Below are 22,893 nucleotides of genomic sequence, written 5' to 3' on the forward strand. Positions count from 1 at the left end.
GCCCCGCTCAACGCCAGGGCGCTTTCGTCAGAGTAAACCTGGGAAGGCGAGGCCCGGCCGCGCCCCTTCCCGGGTCAGCCGAAGCCTTTTTCCAAGAGGAGCTTCTGGCGGGCCGTTGGTTGTTATTTGCACAATAAAACACAACACGTGTCATTCGCATTCACACGTGATGGTGTTGTGAGTTGTGGGGAGGTGTCAAGAGAGGCCCAGAAATACAGTACTGTTTTTAAAAGCACCTTTTTAAAGCCAGGCGCCTGGCTCTCGTCACACAGATGATATGGACATATAGTTTATAGATGTTTTAAGCCACAGGTGTCAAACTCACGGCCCTCCAGACGTTTTGGACTACAGTTCCCATCCCCCCTACCAGCATCATGCTGGCAGGGGATGATGGGAATTGTAGTCCATAACATCTGGAGGGCCGCAAGTTTGTATTTCAATTATAGCCTGGTAGAGGAAATTTTATCTGATAAAGAGCCTTATCAGTCTCGCCAGCATGGCCAATCGGCCATGCTGGCAGGGGCTGATAGGAATTGTAGTCCATAACATCTGGAGCGCCAAAGGTTCGCCACCACTGATATAAGTTATATGAGAGCAATTCACTGGGCACCAAGCACTTCAGAAGCTTACTTTAGTTGGAAGAAACGAAACTCATGGGGCATCCTGACACTGAGTTTTTCAGGTGGTTTGGGGAAACAGGGCCCCACCAAGGAGATAAGGAATTAGCAGAAGCTCACAAATACAGGTAAAGGTAAAATAGAAACCAGCAGTTGTTATAGAAACCTTTTACGCAAGGTGTTTTTTGACTTCAGTTTCACCAAATATGGGAATGGGCCAGGTGTGGTAGAAGGTGGGATGAGATGACCAGGTCTGTACGTCTTCTTGACTCAAACCAATGGTCAGAAGACAAGGAGGGATGTTTGCAAGAGGGTATAAATTATGTACAGATAAAGGTAAAATAGAAACCAGTAGTTGTTATAGAAACTTTTTACGCAAGGTGTTTTTGACTTAAGTTTCACCAAATATGGGAATGGGCCAGGTGTGGTAAAAGGTGGGATGAGATGACCAGGTCTGTACGTCTTCTTGACTCAAACCAATGGTCAGAAGACAAGGAGGGATGATTGTGAGAGGGTATAAATTATGTTACGCAAGCAACAGCCCCTTGAACCTCCTCCCTGTTGCTAACAGAGGAGAGTTCCCTCTTCTGCGCAGAATTGAATGAAAACAATAAATCTCTGAACACTGAAGAAGCTTTTGGATGGTTATTTTTGTAACCGGTCAGAGCTTTTGCTCTGTGGACAGGGCCTTAGCCCTGTGCCTATCACAAACACACGCATGCATTAGAGACAGAGGAAAACAGGAAGTCAACAGAGATATAATTGAAATTATGGTCACAGAATATTCAGAAAAAGCAAAATTAACAGCCTTACTAAAGGACAGCAATTTTGTAGAAGTTTGTAGAAAACTGGAAATCTTTTACAGGCTACGTATTAAAAATATAGGGTCAAAGAAAAATAATTGCAAGATTTGTGATCTAAAAGAAAGGCTGAAGTGGAATATTAGTAAATGATAAAGCGTGTAACTGATAAATTGTTCCATTTTAAATAGATGCATGAACCTAAAATGGATTAGAATTCAACAATGAAATAGTGGGAAGTCATCGTTTGGTTATTTTTCTTTTTTTGTATTTAATGTCCACGTTTCGTATTGACTTAGTGGTGGTGTGAAAGTGTTTTTTGTTTGTTTGTTGTTTTTGTGTATGTTGAGAAAATAAAAAATGGGGTGGGAAAGAGATATAACTAAAGTTATTCACATTTGCAAAGGGCAGGATGTACTAACTAAAATATAGCAAGTGAGGAATCCCAGGTCATTATTAAGTCCTAATGGTGTGACAATATTAAATTTGTATTGTCGAAGGCTTTCGGGGCCAGAATCAACTGAGCATTGTGGTTTTTCCCAGGCTGTGTGGCTGTGGTCTGGTAGTTTTTGCTCCTACTGTTTCGTCAGCATCTGTGGCTGGGAACTTCAGAGGTATGACACCGTAATGTGTCTTTCTCTTCATGGCCATAGATGCGGGCACAACATTAGGAGCAAAGCCTATCAGACCATGACCTTCCAGCCCAGAAAACTCACAACACCCAATCTTAAATTTCTTTATGACTGCTGTTTTCGCAAAAGTGGCAACTCTGCTTAATCATACAGCGCTTACTACTGGGATTTCTCAATGCTGTTCTGTGTGCAGCCCTCTTTGCTTTCTTTGTGGGGGATGGAGAATGGAAATGTTTATCTAAGTATTGTCACTGGGTTTTTTTTTAAGTCAGTTGAGAAACTGTTCAAAAAACAGTGGTCTTTCTTCATCTGAAGAAAGCAGCTTGCTGAACCAAACTGCGAAGGCAGGGGAACAGGAGGGATACAATCTTCCAAACCTTCTTTCTACCCAAGGGCAAAAAACGTTCCCCTAATGACACATGCACGCACACACACACACACACACACACACCGCCTACCATCTGGAGGTTTACTTCAATTGTCCCACTCCATATCTCTTTAAAATAAATGTATATCAGAGGTGGGATCCAGCAGGTTCTCACAGGTTCCCGAGAGTAGGTTACTAATTATTTGTGTGTGCCCAGAGGGGGTTACTAATGGGTGATTTTGCCACGTGATTTTTGCCTTAGTTACGCCCCTCCTCTCAGCAGAAGCGCGCAGAACTTGAAGCAGTCTAGCAGGAGGTGCACTACGCGGCGCAGCCCGCGCCTCGCGCTGCATTCAAGCCTCTCCACCCAAGGACCCATGAAAGTGGCTGCTTCCTTGCCACAGCCCCCCCAGGAATGCCCCTGTCGTGGTCTCCGCCTGCTCTATTGGCACTACGCCACAGTTTGAATCCCACCACCATGGGAACCTGTTACTAAAATTTTTGGATCCCACCACTGATCTCAACCAATTTGGGGGACTCAGGTGTGCCCCCCACACACACACACATACTGTTTCACGTTAGATAACCATGATAGAGACTTTTAAAAAGTTCAACAAATAGAAGAATTTTATTAAACCCCTCAGTGGAATAGGATAGGAGGAAATATTGATAATATGGAAAGAAGCAGCTTTATATACAGGTATAAATCCAAGGGATGCCAGAGTTTGTGAAGGGGCGGGAGCTCAGTGGGGCACAGCGCCACACAGTCTGCCCTCTGGTATTTTCTCCAGGGGAACCGATATATGTAGTTTGGAGATGGGTTGTAATTCCAGGAGCTCTCCAGGCCCCGCCAGGAGGTTGGTACCTTATTCGCTGGGTACATTCTTCAGCAGCAAAGTGGCCAATCAGATGTGTTGGTATCCTCTGGTGGGTTTTCTGCTGAAAATCACGCAGGTGGCGATGACAATGACCAATAACCCTCCCAGGCTGAGGCCTACCGCAGTTGGGATTAGTCTCTTGTTTCTGTCTGGAGCGCATTCTTCCGCTGTAATGGCAACCGGATTATTAAGTGTATAATATGCAGTAGCAATCATGTGTTTTACTTTCAGGGCGACACAACTTGTCCGAGTCATCCAATCACCTAATCACTGGGCCTTTCCCCACTTACCTTAAGCCCCGCGCTACTTGAGGAGAGTAAGGTCCTGGGCACTTCCCCCCACCTATTGTGGGCGGCGACATGCGAGCCGCCTCTGGACGCTGTCCGCTACTCTCAGCGCGGCATCCCTGGCGCTCTTGTAAAGGGTGCCTTTTGCTGACGGGCGCATGCCAGGGATGCTATGCTGCTGAGGGATGCCACAGCGGCAGCTGCTAGCTGCCAAGGCGCTTGTCGCCGCCCCTGTCGTGGGGAGAAACACCCACTGATGATCCGGCCAGCTTTAATTATTTGATATGCAGAGCATTTATATTCCGGCCAGTTTTAATTATTCGATATTCAGTCCACTGATGACAAGGACTTTTTTTTTCTTTTTAGCTTAATTCATTCATTTCTTAGTTCGTAGCTGTCCATTCTCTTAAACCAGAATTACTAAGGAAAACATTCTAAGAACTTGGACATAACGCTTCCATTCACCGTCATCTTTGCTGGCAATAAATGGGAGTTGGGGGTGGGGGGCTGTCAATATATAAATCCGAATGCTTCTTCTGTCAAAGGCTTTCACGGATGGAATCACTAGGGTGTTGTGGGTTGATCCTCTGAAGATGCCAGCCTCAGATGCAGGCGGAACGTCAGGTGAAAATGCTACTGGAACATGGCCATACAACCCGGAAAACCCACAATACGCTAGCTTCTTCTTCTAGACTGGAGATCAATTGTAATCCCGGGAGATCTCCAGTTCCCACTTGGAGGTTTTGAAGCTCACCTCTTCCTGAAGTTTGCAGTGCTTGGGAAATAAACCAGTCCCACACATGCAGAGTTGAATTCTCTAATGCTTACTCTAACTACAGGACTTCTGCAAGCCTTGACTAACCGTACGTCCTCCAGTACCAGAGAGACCATCAGGATACATCTGAGCGTCTTCCATGGTGATTGTAAAATAGTACCCATCTTTTGTTTGTCACAGCAAAATAAAGCAAACATCTGGTGGCACCTTAAAGACTGACAACATTTATTTCAGAATGAACTTGAGTTAGTCACAGAAAAAAAAGATCAGGTTGAAATAAGCATTGTCACTCTTTCATAGGCTACCTGATTTTTACTTTATAGAGACGAACAAATGGACTAAACGCATCCTACATCAGTATTTTTGCTGGACTCCTGTTCGGTCACCTCTCCAACGCTTGCATTTGTCCCTGCTATGGGTTGCAGGTTCTAGCGATAAAGGACTTTTGAAAATATGAGCACCTTTGTCCCTCTAACCACAGCTGCGATCTGTGCATCTCTCCACATATGACAATCCTTTCTCCACTGAAGATTTGTTTTTTAATTGTTCATAACAAATTGCATTTGATTCAGTGGTGGGATCCAAAAATTTTAATAACAGGTTCCCATGGTGGTGGGATTCAAACTGTGGTGTAGTGCCAATGGGGCTGGGTGGGGCACAACAGGGGCGTGGCCGGGCATTCCAGGGGCGTGGCATTCCTGGGTGGGGCTGTGGCAAGGACGCAGTCGCTGCGCCAGTCCTTGGGCGGGAAACGAATGCATGCAGGCGCAGGCTGCCACGCACGCCGATGCACCTCCTGCTAGACTGTTTCAAGTTCTGTGCGCTACTGCTGAGAGGAGGGGCGTAACTAAGACAAAAATCACGTGGCAAAATCACCAATTAGTAACCCCCTCTCGGCACACACAAATAATTAGTAACCTACTCTCGGGAACCTGTGAGAACCTGTTGGATCCCACCTCTGATTTGATTCCATTTGCATTCATCTTTTTATATCTGAGCTGCAACCTGTTCCTAGAAAGGGTTTTTCCATCTGTCAAATCCATTTTTGTAGGAAGATCTCCAAGCTTGGGACACTCGCTTACCTTTCCCAAACTGGTTTCCGACAATGTCAAAAGCTTGCAGTTGGGTATTGACAGGCTGCAGCAGAAAGTTTTTGTCCATGTCTATGGTTTGCTTGCTGAAGCATTTAAAAGAGCTACCGGTTGGAGTTGTGAAGAGCTGGACAGTTTTGATTCCATAGTACGGCGACCCTAAAGCACACAAATGAAGAGAAACAGACACCCAAGAGGTTTTGCTGGCAGTGAAGCAATTCTTTGTTTGAAAAGTAATTGGCATGGCTCGGTGCTTGATCCAGGGACCCTCTGGATTCGGCACCAGCTGCAGGCAGGTCAAATTGAGTGACTGATAATAACACAAATTAGAATTCTCCCCGTCCTTGGCATTATGTGATTCCAGAGAGTCAATCGAACATCATCAAGTTACCCTTCAGGCTAGGGTTGCCAGGGTTGGCGGGGAGAGGGGGGGGGGCATCCCAGAGGCAAAATTTAAAAGAACAATAATGACCCATCTACTTACAGGAAGTTCTTACCATTAACTTTCTGGTCATTCTCAGACCTGCCGTTGGTCAATTCCGGGCATCTCTTGGGATCACCAGGAACTCTGTGATAAGAACTTCTTGTAACTGGTTGTGGGCAGGCGAAACATAAGGAAATAGACCTACCAGACCATGGCCACACAGCCCGGAAAACCCGCCACAACCAGTTGAATCTGGCCATGAAAGCCTTCGACAATGCAACTTCTTGTAAGTTCATGAAGTCTTATTTTTCTTTTTAATTTTTTCCCTCACTGCTGCTTCAAGTGGGGATGGGTAATAGAACCTGGCGGCAGGGGTACCGTGAGATATGAAGAGTGAGGTCAAGGGTACCCTGACCTCGAAAAGGTTGAGAAACACTGACATAGAGTGTTGTTGTATAGCATCATTGTTGCACTTGTCCTGTTGTATATATGCACTTTATTGTTTGATACACATTTTTGAGCACATAAAAGCAGTGGATGCAACGCGTTTTCTGATTGTGTATCATGTCACAAAATGGTCATTGCCAGCAAATGGATAACATTCTAGCTGGAGGATTATCTGAGGCAAGGGTGAAGTCCAAGATTGCCAAATGCCCCTTGTGTGTAAGTCGCGTGGGAATCAACACAGTACTTACCCTCAGAAGGTACCCTTAAACTGGCTTCGATCACATAGACATAATATACATCTGCAGCCTAAGGAGAAAGAAAGATGATACAATTATCCACATTATTGCTTAGAGTTAATACAACCTAGCCAGAGGTGGGATCCAGCAGGTTCTCACAGGTTCCCGAGAGTAGGTTACTAATTATTTGTGTGTGCCGAGAGGGGGTTACTAATTGGTGGTTTTGCCATGTAATTTTTGCCTTAGTTACGCCCCTCCTCTCAGCAGTAGCGCACAGAACTTGAAACAGTCTAGCAGGAGGTGCACCGGCGTGCGTGGCAGCCTGCGCCTGCGTGCGTTCATTTCCCGCCCAAGGACCGACGCAGCGGCTGCGTCCTTGCCACAGCCCCGCCCAGGAATGCCCCGCCCCAGAATACCCAGCCACGCCCCTGTCATGCCCCGCCCAGCCCCATTGGTGCTACGCCACAGTTTGAATCCCACCACCATGGGAACCTCTTACTAAAATTTTTGGATCCCACCACTGAACCTAGCATGTGGTTGTGACCAACAGTTTGTACAGTCATAGAGACCAGCAGAAACATTTTGATTACAGTTGCCAACTCTGAGTTCGGAAATTCATGGAGATTTGGGGTTACAACCTGGGGAGGACATGGTTTGGGGAGGGGGAGACCTAAGTGAGGTATAATACCATAGAGTCCACCCTCCAAAGCAGCCATTGTCTCCAAGGGCTCTGATTACTGTGGTACGTGGTAATCCCTGGCTGTCTCATGGTCCCACTTGACTTGCAACCTCTGTTATGTGGGGGGGGGGGGGGGGTCAGACATTAGGATGGGCATTTGGCCTTTACACCTCTTTTGTGACCCTTTGGGGGGCATCAGATCAGCCACTGAGAAACAGGGTGCTGAATTAGATGGCTCACATAATGCCACATTTCTGCTCTCAGGTTTTACAAGCATACATTTAAAAGAGACAGTGTATAAAATCACATCCAAGTGTAATGGAAAAAGTCAAGCCTCCAAGATGAGGAAATGCAAACATCTCAAGGGGGGGGGGAGATTAAGAGTTTTGGATTTATATCTGTCTTTCTCTCCTATTAGGAGACTAAAAGTGGCTCATAAACTCCTTCCCTTCCTCTCCTTACAACAGACACCTTGTGAGGTAGGTGGGGCTGAGAGAGTTCCGAAGAACTGTGACTAGCCCAAGGTCACCTGATATACCTCTGCCCCTCAGGTGGAGGAATGGCGTGGGGCAGTGATAGCGAACCTTTTCCAGACCGAGTGCCCAAATTGCAACCCCAAACCCACTTATTTATTGCAAAGTGCCAACACAGCAATTTAACCTGAATACTGAGGTTTTAGTTTAGAAAAAACAGTTGGCTTCAAGGTGTGCGTTACTCAGGAGTAAGCTTGGTGGTAGTCGGTGGCTTTGCTTTGAAGCAACCGTGCAATTCTTCCGATGGGTGAATCACGACCCTAGGAGGGTTTACTCAGAAGCAACCCCCATTGCCAGCAACTGAGCTTACTCCCAGGTAAGGGATCACGCTTTAGTTCTTTGCATGAAAATCAGTGGGGTTTAACAGCGCTTAACAGGGTTACCTACACTGCTTCCCCAAAACTAGGTCTTCGGTTTAATGCTAATAATTGAGCCCAGCGGCCCAGGCCAGCCTAGATGTGTGGGGGGGGGGGGCACTCTGTTTGCGCATGCCCACAGAGAGGGCTCTGAGTCCCACCTCTGGCACCCGTGCCATAGGTTCGCCACCACTGGTGTGGGGAATCAAACCCGGTTCTTCAGATTAGAATCCACCTGCTCTTAGCCACTACACCACACTACACCACACAGAAAAGTTGCCTGGCGAGTTCCTACCTGCTCCTATTTCAAAGCAGCCTATGAAACCTTATCTCAGAGAGCAGGGCTGGGATATACAGCATTGCGCCACAAGATGTGCTGTTCTCAGAGAGTGCGGGAAAGGGTGGGGGGGGGACGGGACTTTCAACCGTTTCCCTCAGCATCTTAGCTGAAGCTGTTCCAGGTGGTACTTGGAGACTCAGTTGTGCAAGGCGTCCTTGGGAATCCCACTTCAGTGTACCGTCACGCTCTCTTCTGGTTATGAGCAAACCCTTGAAACCAAGGCTTTATTTGCAAGACGAGGTGTTCGTGCCGCTCCCGCAGAACGAGGGCCAAGGGGCCATTCCAGACAATGAGCTTTTTGCGCAATACGTTCGCAAGCTCGTTGGGAAAATGTCACGATTTCCAGGGCCCCTCTTGGCGTCAGGGCTCCACTTTAATTGTTTCGGTATTGCGGTTTCCGAGCAAACGCAGATATCTATTGGCTCTGCGTATTTTTCTCCCACCTTTCATCCAAGTAGCTCAGAGTGGCATATGTCGGTCATTGTTTTCTCCTCATAACAAGAGAGAACAAAAATTGCTCCATGTGGACTCCAGCTGCTGCAGGGATCAGAAAGTCATGGGTACAGGCTGTCTTTGGGACATATGGCCAGTGAAGAGACGTTAGGCATGGATCTCACTTGGCAGATTTTGGTTGGGCTAAACCAGTGGCGGTGAACCCATGGCACGGGTGCCAGAGGTGGCACTCAGAGCCCTCTCTGTGGGCACGTGCAGAGTGCCCCCTCACACACACATCTAGGCTGGCCTGGGCTACTTGGCCGATTATTAGCATTAAACCTAAGACCTAGTTTTGGGGAAGCAGTGTAGGTAACCCTGTTAACCCCACTGATTTTCATGCGCTGAACTAAAGCGCAATGCTTTACCTGGGAGTAAGCTCGGTTGCTGGCAATGGGGCTTGCTTCTGAGTAAACCCTCCTAGGGTCGTGATTCACCCGTTGGAAGAGTTGCATGGTTGCTTCAAAGCAAAGCCTCCGACTACCACCAAGCTTACTCCTTAGTAACACATGCCTTGGAGCCAACCGTTTTGTCTAAACTAAAACCTCGGTATTCAGGTTAAATTGCCGTGTTGGCACTTTGTGATAAATAAGTGGGTTTGGGGTTGCAATTGGTGCACTCGGTCTCGAAAAGGTTCGCCATCACTGGGCTAAACTCTCCACTGCTTTGCTCACCAGGAGGATGAGCATCTAATTCTGCCTTTCTTCTTGTCTCCACAGTGGCTTTAAAGTCAGTCTGGCAACTGCACATGGGCAGAAGAGCTTTCCAAATTCTCATGAAAGCCCAGCTACAAGGTACATGTGGCTCGCCCTGGTGTCTTTAATAAAGCCTGGAAAGACGAAGGGTGGTGAAATTACATGCCAGGCTTAATGCCAAAGTTTGTACAGTAATGCACATGGGAACAAAAAAAATACCAGTTCAAAGATAGGCTAATGAGAGAGCCCGCTGGGTGTAGTGGTTAAGACCAGGTGGATTCTAATCTGGAGAACCGGGTTTGATTCCCCACTCCTCCAGCCGAATGGCAGAGGCTTATCTGGTGAACCAGATGGGTTTCCGCACTCCTACATGCCTGCTGGGTGACCCTGGGCTAGTCACAGTTCTCTCTGAACTCTCTCAGCCCCACTGACCTCACAAGGTATCTGTTGCGGGGAGAGCAAGGGAAAAGAGCTTGTAAGCCACCTTGAGTCTCTTTACAGAAGAGAAAGGTGGGGTATAAATCCAAACTCGTCTTCTTCTTCTAATGGGGTAAGAACTTACTGAGATTAAGGGGGGACAAGATCTCGGGGTCATAGTAGGTTGCTTAAAGAAAGCGCCACTTCAGTAGGCAAACTCTGTGCTGGGGATTATCAGGAAAGGGGATGAAAATAGAACAGTCAATACCAGGATGCCCCTGTATATATCGATCGTGCGGCTTCATTTGGAAGACTGTGTGCAGCGTGTGTGGTGGCCACAGCTGGAGGTAAATATTCTGGTAGAAAATGAACTGCAGCAGTGGCCCGAACAGACTTAAATCCTGGATACCGCTTGACCAGTTGAAATGAAATCCTTACCTTTTTGAAAGTAAAGCGAATGAAACCACCATGGAAAGTAACATTCAGGGTCGACTGCAGGTTTCCACAGCTTCCCGATGTCTGCGTGGCGTTTGGGTCGATGTTAAGATACTCGGTTTCCTTCTGTGGGAAGACATAAAAGCAATGCAGACCTGGTGCCTGATGTCCTGATCTAGGGTTTTTATCAAGACGCCCTACCCTTTTCAGTGATTCTACCTTAAGGTGACCAGATGGTCACCTTTGTGAACCGAGACGGGGGAGGTGGCTGGCATACAAGACGAGCATACAAGACACAGCCATTGTGTCAGGAGCTGCCACCGCCTTCTGGGGCTTGCTGTTTCCCGCCCTGTCACAGGGCGGCAAACGGCAAGCCCCAAAAGGCCGTGCTCCTGCGGCCGCGCGCACGGGAGGCTGCCGCAGTGCCTTGCACCCCAGAAGGCAGTGCAGCAGCCTCCCAAAAATCGGGAGAACCCGCGGGACGCGGGACAAATTGTTTAAAGGTGGGACTGTCCCGCCAAAAGCGGGACGTCTTGTCAGCCTATTCTACCTGCCCTCCTAGGCCCCTTCCGCACATGCAGAATAATGCACTTTCAATCTACTTTGCAGCTGGATTTTACTGTGCGGAATAGCAAAACCCACTTGCAAACAATTGTGAACGTGGATTGAAAGTACATTATTCTGCATGTGCGGAAGGGGCCTCGGGGGCTGCGTACCAGTACACAACCTGTCACCTCTACATAGTGTCCTGTTCTGTCTCCTCTATGGAGGACGAGCCGGGCCCAAAACTATACTGGAGATATTAAAAGATAAGAAGTGGGTGACAAGAACTTGCAGTCCCCCTATTGGCCTGCCAAAGTTGGTGCTGCCTGCTCAAACTGGCAGTGAGAGCCAGCATGGTGTCGTGGTTAACAGCAGCGGATTCTAATATGGAGAACCGGTTTTAACTTTCCACATAGGCAGCAGACTCTTATCCGGTGAAGTGGATTTGTTTCCCCATTCATACACCAGGCGAGTGACCCTGGCCTAGTCAAAATTCTCCTGACATCTCTCAGCCTCACCTAACTCCAGAGGCGTAGCTCTAAGGGGACGGGGGGGGGTTGTGGCACACTGGGGCATTTCGGGGCCTGTGGGGGCGTTCCGGGGCCATGGCAGGGGTGTTCCGGAGCAGGGGCGGATGTTGGCGGGCCGGGGTGGGGTGGGGCAGAGGACGCACCAGTGCACTGGGCTTTCCCCCTTGCTATGCCTCTGCCTACCTCACAAGGCGCCTGTTGTGGGGAGTGGAATGGAAGGAACTGTAAGCCGCTTTGACACTCTTTGTGGTAGAGAAAAGTGGCGTATAAATCCAACTCCTCTTTTTCTGCAGGGGCTCAGGTAGAGATCTTTTGGATCACCTCATAACTAATCCTTTTTTTTTCTTCAATGGTTCGGCCGGGTATTGCATCTGGGACCTTGTGCATGGAAAGCAGATGTTCTACCAAGGGGCTACAGCCCTGTCCCAAACATGATGACTCTGTGGAACCCCAAAAGTTGAATCTGTGGGCACTTTTAGAATTTTGAGAAAGGGTTTTGGGCACCACCCTAAAAAGGCGGCCATGGGGGGTGGGGCCAACCATAAAAATGGCGGCTACAGGACGTGATCACAAAACATTTGAAGGTTCTGAGCAGAGCATCCTTTTCGTGAGGGACTCAGCTGCTTAAAATGGGGACTCGCTGTAGATGCAAAAGAGGTGCCCCTCGGGGACTTCTGAAATACCTCCTGCCTCAGTGAGTTGGAGGAAAGTCCATACTGGCTTCTCACTAGGGAGAAGAAGCAACTGGGCAGTAAAGAATGCATCTGCAAGTATGATGGAATATGTTGGGGAAAGGCTGGCTTAGACCCAGAGGTGGGATGCAGCCTATTCGCACCTATTCGGTAGAACCGGTTACTAAAATTTTCTCAGTTCGGAGAACCGGTTATTAATGATTAACTCCACAAGGGACAAGGGGGTAATCTCTGTCCCTGGGTACAACAAATCTCGTCAAGTGGGGGATGCAAAATCGCCCCCTGCGGCTCCCCTGCCCCCCATGGCACCCCCCATGTGTGTATGAACTGCATGAAATAATACAATATATAGTAATTCTATTTTTTTGTTCATTGGTATAAAGGTTGGGAAAGTATTATAGGTAAAGGTTTTTCTTTTTCTTTTTCCTCCTTGAAATTTATATTGGAAAGAGAGGAGTTTAAACTACTCTTTTAGATTGGGCGGTATATAAATCGAAAAAATAAATAAATAAATAAATAAATAAATAAATAAATAAATAAATAAATAAATAAATAAATAAATAAAAGGTTTTTGGATCTCTCCCTCTGTTAGTTTTCTTTCAAGTGGAATAGATAAAGTAGTTATAGGTCTCTGAAGGGGAAGTAGAAAGTAGGGAGGGAGGGGAATATGGGAAGGAGGGAGGCAATATAGGATGTTTTCGTGGGGGGGGTTGAGAGAGATAGACAATTAGATATGTTTGTAATATGTTAACAACTATAAACAGTTTTTGGTTTCTCTTCTTACTTATGTTATCAATTAAAAACAATCAATATAATTATATAAAAAAGAAAAAATACACTACCTTTCGGTATATTGCTTTTTTAATACTTTAAACAGTCATTATTCGAATCTAGAGGCGGGGCGAAGGGGAACGGCACCTGGGACTGCCAAGGCTTCGCATCCTTACTCACAGCCCCGCCCCAGGAATGCTCCCCACTCGGAATGTCCCTGGCCACGCTTCCCCATCAGGCCCTCTCCTTCCGCTTCAGCTCCCATTGGCTTGCGCTTTTACGCCACTGTTTGAATCCCACCACCATCGGAACCTGTTACTAAAATTTTTGGATCCCACCACTGCTTCCTTAGACCTTTTAAAAAATGGAATTGTGGGAAAGAACTGGGAAGGAAAGGCTGGAGCTTACCGTTTTGCCATTTTGAACTACGATGGTCAATCCCATGGAGACTTTAATGCAATCCACAGTTCCGTTCTCGACACTGTAAACCCCAGTTGCAGCTGGGGCTGATTTCGGTGAGAGGGTGGGCTGCAGTGAGGTTGTCGGCAAAGTAGTTGTGGTTTTATTCTGTTCCGGAGCAGACGCCGTGTTTCTCGAGGTCCCTGCATTCACTGTCTGCAAGCTCACAGTCCAGTTTGTCGTCTGTAAGGTGATAGGCTTGGGGGTGGTCTCATTTGCAGCCTTGGCACTTCCTGTTGTTGATGGCAGTGGGTGCCCCGTGGTTTCCTGATGTTGTGGAGGCCTAGGTTCCGATGCGGTTTTTTGAGGAGCAGCTGTATGCAGGACTGTGCGAACTCTGGTTTGGTCTGTTTGTGATTCAGGCTGCCCAGATGTTCTCCCTGTAGCTTCCAGAGTGGTCGGTATTACAGCATCACTGGTAAGTTGTGTGGGATTTGCAGGTGTCACGCTGGTAGCCGAGGTTGATGCATGGCCAGATGTTTGGCCACCTGAGGAACTAGGAGGAGTGGTTTGGTCAGTCACTTGTGGTGTTCCAGAGCCTATTTGTACTGCTGAAGCTTCCGACTCAACATCTGGAAGAGAGGAATTCAGGGGGCTTGAAGCAAGCAGTGGAGGAAAACTCCTCCTTTCTGGGAATGAGCTGGATTGCCCAATGGCAGGGGTCTGCCTGCCATTATCCCCAATTTCAGCACTGCAGAACAAAATGGCTGCAAAGGAGCAGAGGAGAGATTTAGAAGAAGAAGAAGAAGAAGAAGAAGAAGAAGAGTTTGGATTTATATCCCCCCTTTCTCTCCTGCAGGAGACTCAAAGGGGCTGACAATCTCCTTGCCCTTCCCCCCTCACAACAAACACCCTGTGAGGTAGGTGGGGCTGAGAGAGCTCCGAGAAGCTGTGACCAGCCCAAGGTCACCCAGCTGGCGTGTGTGGGAGTGCACAGGCTAATCTGAATTCCCCAGATAAGCCTCCACAGCTCAGGCGGCAGAGAGGGGAATCAAACCCGGTTCCTCCAGATTAGATACACAAGCTCTTAACCTCCTACGCCACTGCTGCTCCTGTAATTTAATCACCTGTATTCCATCAAATTCATTCCTTTTGTACCATCTCAGCAGGCATTCTTAGGCCAAGCTCTCAAGACGCATCTTTGCTGCCCTTTGCTGCGCCAGCTACTCTCAAGCACGCTGGCATCTCTCTGGCATCGCTACCAAGGCTGCCCCCATCCAAAGGCCAAGCTGTTTCGAGGGAGCACCAGGGATGCCGCCGGCTGAGGGGGGCGCTGATGAGCCGTCTGTAGTGCATCAGGGCAGCTGCGTTGTAGCCGTCCCTGTAGTGGGGAGTGCCGGGGGACCCCGCATTACTTGAGGAGAGTAGAGCGGGGCTTAAGGTAAGTGGGGAAAGGCCTTACTCTGCACAAGCACAAATCCTGTTTGCGTGAGTGAGTCCATTCTTCAGCTATGCCCGCTAAGCAGGGGCAAAGTTTTGCTTTTACTTTCTGGCTACTATGAATTATCAGCGGGTGCAGAATAACTATTACTACAAACAACAACAACAACAACAGCAACAACAAGCAGTACCAAATGTCATAACTAATAGTTATTTATGTATGGGAACCAATAAACCATTGATGGTTCAAATAAACTTGTCAAGAAATACAGCCAGAGGTGGGATCCAGCAGGTTCTCACAGGTTCCCGAGAGTAGGTTACTAATTATTTGTGTGTGCCGAGAGGGGGTTCCTAATTGGTGACTTTGCCACGTGATTTTTCTCTTAGTTACGCCCCTCCTCTCAGCAGTAGTGCGCAGAACTTGAAGCAGTCTAGCAGGAGGTGCACCGGCGCGCGTGGCAGCCTGCGCCTGCGTGCATTCGTTTCCCGCCCAAGGACCGGCGCAGTGGCTGCGTCCTTGCCACAGCCCTTCCCAGGAATGCCCTGCCCAGGAATGCCTGGCCACGCCCCCGTCGTGCCCCGCCCAGCCCCATTGGCGCTATGCCACAGTTTGAATCCCACCACCACGGGAACCTGTTACTAAAATTTTTGGATCCACCACTGAATACAGCATGTGTCAAATCTCTCCTTTACATACTCATATATTTATGCAAGAGCGCCTACAAATTGCAGTCCCCAAAAAGGATCTTGTGGAATGTCAACTGTCTAAAGGAGTGTTGTTTAAAGACATTTATATTTTGTGAAAATATTTAAAGGGCTGTATTGTCGAAGGCTTTCATGGCCGGAATCACTGAGGTGTTGTGTGGTTTCCGGGCTGTATGGCCGTGTTCTAGTAGCATTGTCTCCTGACGTTTCGCCTGCATCTGTGGCTGGCATCTTCAGAGGATGCCAGCCACAGATGCAGGTGAAACGTCAGGAGAAAATGCTACTAGAGCACGGCCATGCAGCCCGGAAACCACACAACATCCCATTTAAAGGACTGCTGTTTGAAGGCACTCAAAAAAGGGGGGGGGAAGGGGAGGCAGGCCACGGGAAGCAGGATCAGGACATTGTTTGGGACTGCTAGTTGCAATTAGCAAGCCTCTTGTGTTGCCGCCAGGACCCCCACCCTCTGGCACCCAGTGGGCAGGCTCGCCTAGTGGGCAGGCTGCCCTGTTTCTAAACCTGTTTCAGTGTAATCTTTTTGGAAAAGATTCTGCCCAAAGTGGGTTTGGGAAAAGCATGGATGGGACGATGCAGATGCTCAATTCCTCCTGGCCTACATTTGCCCCACCTCCACCACAGATTTCTGCCACCTCCCTATTTCCTCCTTTCACTGGTGGGATTTTGCTTACTTTTTTGGGGGGGGGGGGAACACATTGGTGGTAGGTATTTCGCTGTAACAACATTACATTAGAACAACATTTTTGGTGGTCCAGTTGTAGCCAACTTATGGTGACCCAGTCTTCAGACCACAGAGCCAGTGCGTATCAGCCCCACCTGCCTCACTTAGGGCTCATTCCGCACATGCAGAATAATGCACTTTCAAACTGCTTTCAGTGCTCTTTGAAACTGTGCGGAATAGCAAAATCCACTTGCAAACAGTTGTGAAAGTGGTTTGAAAACGCATTATTTTGCTTGTGCGGAAGGGGCCCAGGTGTCTGTTGTGGGGAGAGGAAGGGAAAGGAGCTTGTATGTCACCTTGAATTTCCTTACAGCAGAGAAAGGTTTGGGGGGGGGGGTGTGTATAAATCCAAACTTTTCTTATGTTTTGCCATTGCTTGCATTTGGTATTCCTTTGGTATTCCTTTGTGGTCTTTCATCCAAATATTACCCAGGGCTAAATCTGCTTACCTTTGGAGACCTGATGAGGTCAAGATAGCCCAGGTTATTCAGATCAGAGCAGCAATATTGCTACAAACTTTTTTTTAAGTGGCAAAAAAGCACTTTGGAGGCAAAGGAGGAATGGCAGATATGAGGGGCTACTGCAAGGAACATCTGCATGTGGAATCTCCATGGCTCTCTGCATTTATAGCAGCAGTGAGAGCAGAATGGGGAATCACCCCCTAAGAATCACTGCAGTGTAGGGGAAATCCTAAGCAGGAACTCCATATGGAAGAAACTGGTTGAGTTGGTGCCTGAATTTTGTGCATCTTTCTTCCATCCCTATCTCATTTTCCTTTCGTATTGCATGTCTTGAATAGAGATAATTCCATTTAAATTATATACCCCTCCTCCAAATATGCAGTGGCAGAAAAGCTATCTAGAAACATCTCGAATAAATATCTACAATGACATTTTACTTGGCTCTGAAACAGAGACCTGGTCTCCTCTCTGCCCAACGGTCAGCTAGATGGAACCCTTAAATGAGCAGAAAGCAACAAAAACCCTAATCGTGAACAGAAATAAGTTTCCCACTGAAACCAACAGAAACAAATAAAGGCTAGAACGGAGAACCTAAAGAGATATCAATGATTTAAGAACATAAGAACATAAGAACGAGCCTGCTGGATCAGACCAGAGTCCATCTAGTCCAGCACTCTGCTACTCACAGTGGCCCACCAGGTGCCTTTGGGAGCTCATGGGCAGGATGTGAAAGCAATGGCCTGCTGCTGCTGCTGAGCACCTGGTCTGCTAAGGCATTTGCAATCTGAGATCAAGGAGGATCAAGATTGGTAGCCATAGATCGACTTCTCCTCCATAAATCTGTCCAAGCCCCTTTTAAAGCTATCCAGGTTAGTGGCCATCACCACCTCCTGTGGCAGCATATTCCAAACACCAATCACACGTTGTGTGAAGAAGTGTTTCCTTTTATTAGTCCTAATTCTTCCCCCCAGCATTTTCAACGAATGCCCCCTGGTTCTAGTATTGTGAGAAAGAGAGAAAAATGTCTCTCTGTCGACATTTTCTACCCCATGCATAATTTTATAGACTTCAATCATATTCCCCCTCAGACGTCTCCTCTCCAAACTAGAGTCCCAAACGCTGCAGCCTCTCCTCATAAGGAAGGTGCTCCAGTCCCTCAATCATCCTCGTTGCCCTTCTCTGCCCTTTTTCTATCTCTTTGATATCCTTTTTGAGATGTGGCGACCAGAACTGAACACAGTACTCCAAGTGCGGTCGCACCACGGCTTTATATAAGGGCATGACAATCTTTGCAGTTTTATTCTCAATTCCTTTCCTAATTATCCCCAGCATAGAGTTTGCCTTTTTCACAGCTGCCATGCATTGAGTTGACATTCCCATGGAACTATCAACTAAGATTTATAATAAAGAGAAGATTTTAAAAAATCATTCGCAGTTGTAAAGCTCAGGAGTGCTCATCACAAAATCTCAGCGAAGGTAGAAAGCAATGGGTCTAAACTAAGAACTTGGGCATATATGGCGCAGAGGCTAGAACTTGGAGATTCCACTGCGTTTATTAGCTATGCATGAGAACGGTTTTCAGCAGCGTGTCTTTCATTTCCTCGTTCATTTGGCAGCTGGCTCAATCGTCTCTTTTACACAGCTGCTCAAGCCACGAGAGATCCTGACCCCTGCTTTTTGCAAGATTATCAAACTGCCAGATGCAGATCCCAAATAGATCGTGTCTGATCGTCCCTGCACTCACCGTTGGCCTGGATGAGAATCAACCCCAACAGCAGCAGCTTCTGCCAACTCATGGTGCCAGGAGGCAAGGACTTTGCTGTGCCTTCTTGAAGAGCTTTCAGCAGAGGGGAAGTGCAGCCCAAGGAGCACAGAGGTTTTGGCACTGCTAGGCCAACATGTCACATGTAAAGGAGAAATGGGTGGGGGAAGCTAGTCCTATGTTGCAACCTACAGCCCTGTCAAAAAAAGGCCGGCAGAAATGAAAATGGAAGCAATAATTGCTGATGCTCTGTCTGGTTTGTGTGGTTCTCTGTTGAAACTCGGGGCTAAATCAGATGATCTCTCCGGCCGCTACCCCACATGCAGAATAATGCACTTTCAGACCACTTTCACAATTGTTTGCAAGTGGATTTTGCTATGCCGCACAGCTGCAAAGTGCATTGAAAGTGCATTATTCTGTGTGTGCGGAGGGGGGCTCTGTTAAGGCTTCTGAGGTCACAAAAGCAGTATTCCCCAAAGGAAAAAGGTGTTCCTCTTATGTGCTTTTAATACCTGCATCCTCTCACCAAGGATTATTCCCCCAAGCCCCCATTCCACACTAGGGTTGTCAAGTAAGTACTTTGGGACAAAAGAGCTCACATAGACCTTTTGCTTGGGGTTCATCTAGCTCTAGGAGCAGCAGTGGAGTAAGGAGGTTAAGAGCTCATGTATCTAATCTGGAGGAAGGGGGTTTGATTCCCAGCTCTGCTGCCTGAGCTGTCGAGGCTTATCTGGGGAATTCAGATTAGCCTGTGCACTCCCACACACGCCAGCTGGGTGACCTTGGACTAGTCACAGCTTCTCGGAGCTCTCTCAGCCCCACCTACCTCACAGGGTGTTTGTTGTGAGGGGGGAAGGGCAAGGAGATTGTAAGTCCCTTTGAGTCTCCTGCAGGAGAGAAAGGGGGGATATAAATCCAAACTCCTCCTCCTCCTCCTCCTCCTCCTCTTCTTCTTCTTCTTCTTCTTCTTCTTCGTCTAAAACAGTACATTGATCCCCAATGTGGTAACCCTGGGCACCATGTCATCTACCAATGGGATTTTTGGGTGCCCACTTTATTCTCCCCCAAAAGCAAAGAGTCTTTCTTCCACCTGATTGAACCACAAGGTGTTAAGAACATAAGAACATAAGAAAGAGCCTGCTGGATCAGACCAAAGTCCATCTAGTCCAGCCCTCTGCTACTCGCAGTGGCCCACCAGGTGTTCATGAGTTGTCCCCACCATCGTGATCCTTGGCTACCTCTTACCTTGGGAAACTTCTCCTCGTGGAAGATGGATTGTTAAGCAGGAGATGAATTTACAACTTGACTTTGCTGACCCTCCTTGAAGAAGAAATATATTCCACACGGGATATCCTGTTGGGAGGATTTGGACTTGGACGTTATCTGATTTAAATCTGGACTGTATATTTCCTTCCTGTATTCGAGTATACTTGCTCTTTTATGTTCTGGTGGTATGAAGAGAATACTACACAATACATTTAAATTGGTATGAAGTCAACACAACAATACGTTTAAATGTTACTGGATATTGCACACATATGTTTTGTGGACTTTTCATTCTGTTCATAGGTGCTTTATTGAACTGCACAATTTTCTTGCGGGCACCGTCCCGTCGCTCCCCTATTAGTGCTTCTGAGTTGAATGGGGAGTTTTGCACTTGGTGTTACACAAGACCTACCAATCCCATTGTTTCTCTCCCCCCCCCCGAACCAGCAAAGCAATGATGCTCTCTGCCCCCATGTAGAAAAAACATCCTGTCCTTCTCTAGAGTCACCCCTGACCCAATGCGGGCAATCCTATACAAATATTGCAAACGCCTCCTTTCTAGAATGCTAAACGTCGCATTCTTTAGGCTATGGCAGCCTCTCCCATGGTGGTTTCCACAGCAAGTTCTTGCACTAGTTTGACCATAGCAATTTCTGTCAAAGAATGTTTCATCTTGCAATGGATTTTAGGATAGGCGGAGCTTAAAGATGTTTGGCAACATTTGCTCCATCATGTACAGGTGGGCACAGGTGGTGGTCAAAGAGAGCAAGAGGACAGTGTTGTGTGTTTATGTGTCTGCTTGCATGACTGGGCAACTGGAAGGGCTGACTCACGGCAAAGGTGGTACATGACCAAGTAGGGTGGCTAGTGGGGCTCTTACAGGGTAGCCATCTTGGTTTCCAATTTCCATTGGAACAGCTAGATTTGAATCAAGAAGAAGAAGAAGAAGAAGAAGAAGAGGAGGAGGAGGAGGAGGAGGAGGAGGAGGAGGAGGAGTTTGGATTTATATCCCCCCTTTCTCTCCTGCAGAAGACTCAAAGGGGCTTACAATCTCCTTGCCCTTCCCCCCTCACAACAAACACCCTGTGAGGTAGGTCATCCATTTTCTTTCCTATAAGCTTTCCTGAGAATAAGGGCTGTCTGACAGAGGAATACACTGCCTTGAAGTGTGAAAGGAGTCTCCTCCTTTGGAGATTTTTAAGGAGAGGCTAGATGGCCATCTGTCAGGAGGGCTTTGATTGTGTGTTCCTGCATGGCAGGGGATTGGACTTGATGACCCTTGGGGTCTCTTCCAGCTCTATGATGCTCAGAGTCAAACTCCCTTTGTCAGACTGGGTGTGTGAATGTATTGTAAAGATGAAAAAATTGTGGTTAAAAAGTCATTTCCCCCCCAGGCTGCTTTGTAATACAGTATTTATAATTTTTATAAAGTCTGAACAAAGGGTTGGTTTTACACAGTTCAAACTGGTCTATTTACAGAAAGTCCAGCTTCACACGCACACAGGTATCAGAATACATTCATACATCTGGTCCTGATATGACAGAGAGAGAAACAGCAGTTTCTGAGATCGGTCTTCTGTCTGTCTTTCATTAGCCACGAAGTGCCAACAGCACTGTTACCCTCAACATGAAGGAAAAGAAGATACCAATGACATACTGTGGATCAAACCATAGCTGGGGAAAGAAATGCCAGTGATGTCTTCAGTACCAGCTGTTTTTAAAAGACCTCTCTAGATTCAAATGCTTTCCACAGTTCCTTGAGATACCAAGAATTGTGTGTTTAATGGCTCTGTTGTAAACGTCAGCTCCTCGAGAACGTCTGAAAACTTCAGCAAGATCATCTGATTTGGGTTCCAAAGAGTTTTCCAAAGGAGGGTAAGGACGGATGCAGGCCACTTTAAAACTAAAAAAAAAATTCAGCATGTTTTTCCCAGTTACATTTGAACAATATTTGAGCTTTTTGGTTTTCCATGTGTAACCCCCATGCCCAGAATGGGTTGACCCAGTAAGGGGGTGGAGACTCAGAGCAGCAGAAAGGCTGCAAGAGCTCTTTGCAGAAGACAAGGCTACCAGACTCGGACCTTGATTTCTATAAGCCCTTAACACCTTGTTAAGGGTTTTCTTTTGTGGTTGTAATGGGTGAGAGTTCTCCTGGAGACCTTCATCATGTTGCAACCTGTTCATCAAGCCCCTGGAGTCTTCAGGAGCCAGCCAACTTGCAAAGAAGAATTTGGACTTGGCAATATCAGTAGACTGTAAATAGAAGGACTTGAAATGCAACCTGAACAGGACCTTGAATTGTAACGTTAAATGTTGATGTTTTAAAAGTGTTAATTGTAAAGAAAAGTAAACCATTTTGTTGTTTAAAAATTGTTGTTGCAACTCATTCCAAGTACTGCCCCACAGAACCCACAAGCTGAGGTTACACATGCATCTCCAAGGGGAGGCAGAAAGAGCCATCAAGTCACAGTTGGTTTATAGCAAGGGTGTCCAACTCTGGCGCTTCAGATGCTCATGGACTACAATTCCCATCAGCCCCTGAAGGCATGGCCAATTGGACCTGGAGATTTAGTTATCCTTTGGAAGGCTGGCATTTCTCCTTTGGAAGGCACCTGCTCATTTTACAAGGCATGGCCAATTGGCCATGCCAGCAGGGGCTGATGGGAATTGTAGTCCATGAACACCTGAAGCGCCAGAGTTGGACACCTTTGTTTATAGTGATCCAGGAGGGTTTTCAAGGCAAGAAATGTCCTGAGGTGGTTTGCCATGTCTTGCCTCTGCATAGCGACCCTTGGTGTTTCCCATTCAAGTGCTAACCACGGTTGACCCTGTTTAGTATCTGACAAGATCAGGCTGGTCTGGGCCGTCCAGGTCAGGGTAACAAGGAGTAGACATGCCTTTGTTTTTTAGATTTAAAGTGGTAGATGGAGAATAATGGGTTGGCTCCTGCAGAGAATTTCTGCCAAGAGAAGGGGGGAGTTGCTAGTTCTCCCCCTCCACCTGCAGACCTGTGATCCCACCTTCTTATTTTTCCTGATGTCCCCTGGCCTCCAGAAGCAGCATTTCAGGAGGCACTGTTAGCTG

At 47.3% G+C, this 22,893-nt stretch overlaps 1 protein-coding gene across 2 annotated transcripts; it reads right to left on the reverse strand.

Annotated features, from left to right (window-relative positions):
* Positions 1–3,020: 3,020 nt before the first annotated feature.
* LAMP3 (lysosomal associated membrane protein 3) lies at positions 3,021–18,630 on the reverse strand. Of its 2 annotated transcripts, none has more exons than XM_048506403.1 (6): positions 18,526–18,630; positions 13,446–14,068; positions 10,505–10,627; positions 6,567–6,624; positions 5,439–5,606; positions 3,021–3,461 (listed from the first exon to the last, which is right to left on the reverse strand). In XM_048506403.1, exons 1-6 carry the CDS (start codon positions 18,575–18,577, stop codon positions 3,322–3,324), a joined length of 1,164 nt encoding a protein of 387 aa, XP_048362360.1. In that variant the 5' UTR covers positions 18,578–18,630; the 3' UTR covers positions 3,021–3,321. The 2 variants fall into 2 exon arrangements, with proteins under 2 accessions (XP_048362360.1, XP_048362359.1); XM_048506402.1 differs by having other exon boundaries at positions 13,446–14,203.
* Positions 18,631–22,893: the final 4,263 nt, after the last annotated feature.

The sequence above is a fragment of the Sphaerodactylus townsendi genome, linkage group LG08, assembly GCF_021028975.2.
Source record: "Sphaerodactylus townsendi isolate TG3544 linkage group LG08, MPM_Stown_v2.3, whole genome shotgun sequence".
Classification (NCBI taxonomy): Eukaryota; Metazoa; Chordata; class Lepidosauria; order Squamata; family Sphaerodactylidae; genus Sphaerodactylus; species Sphaerodactylus townsendi.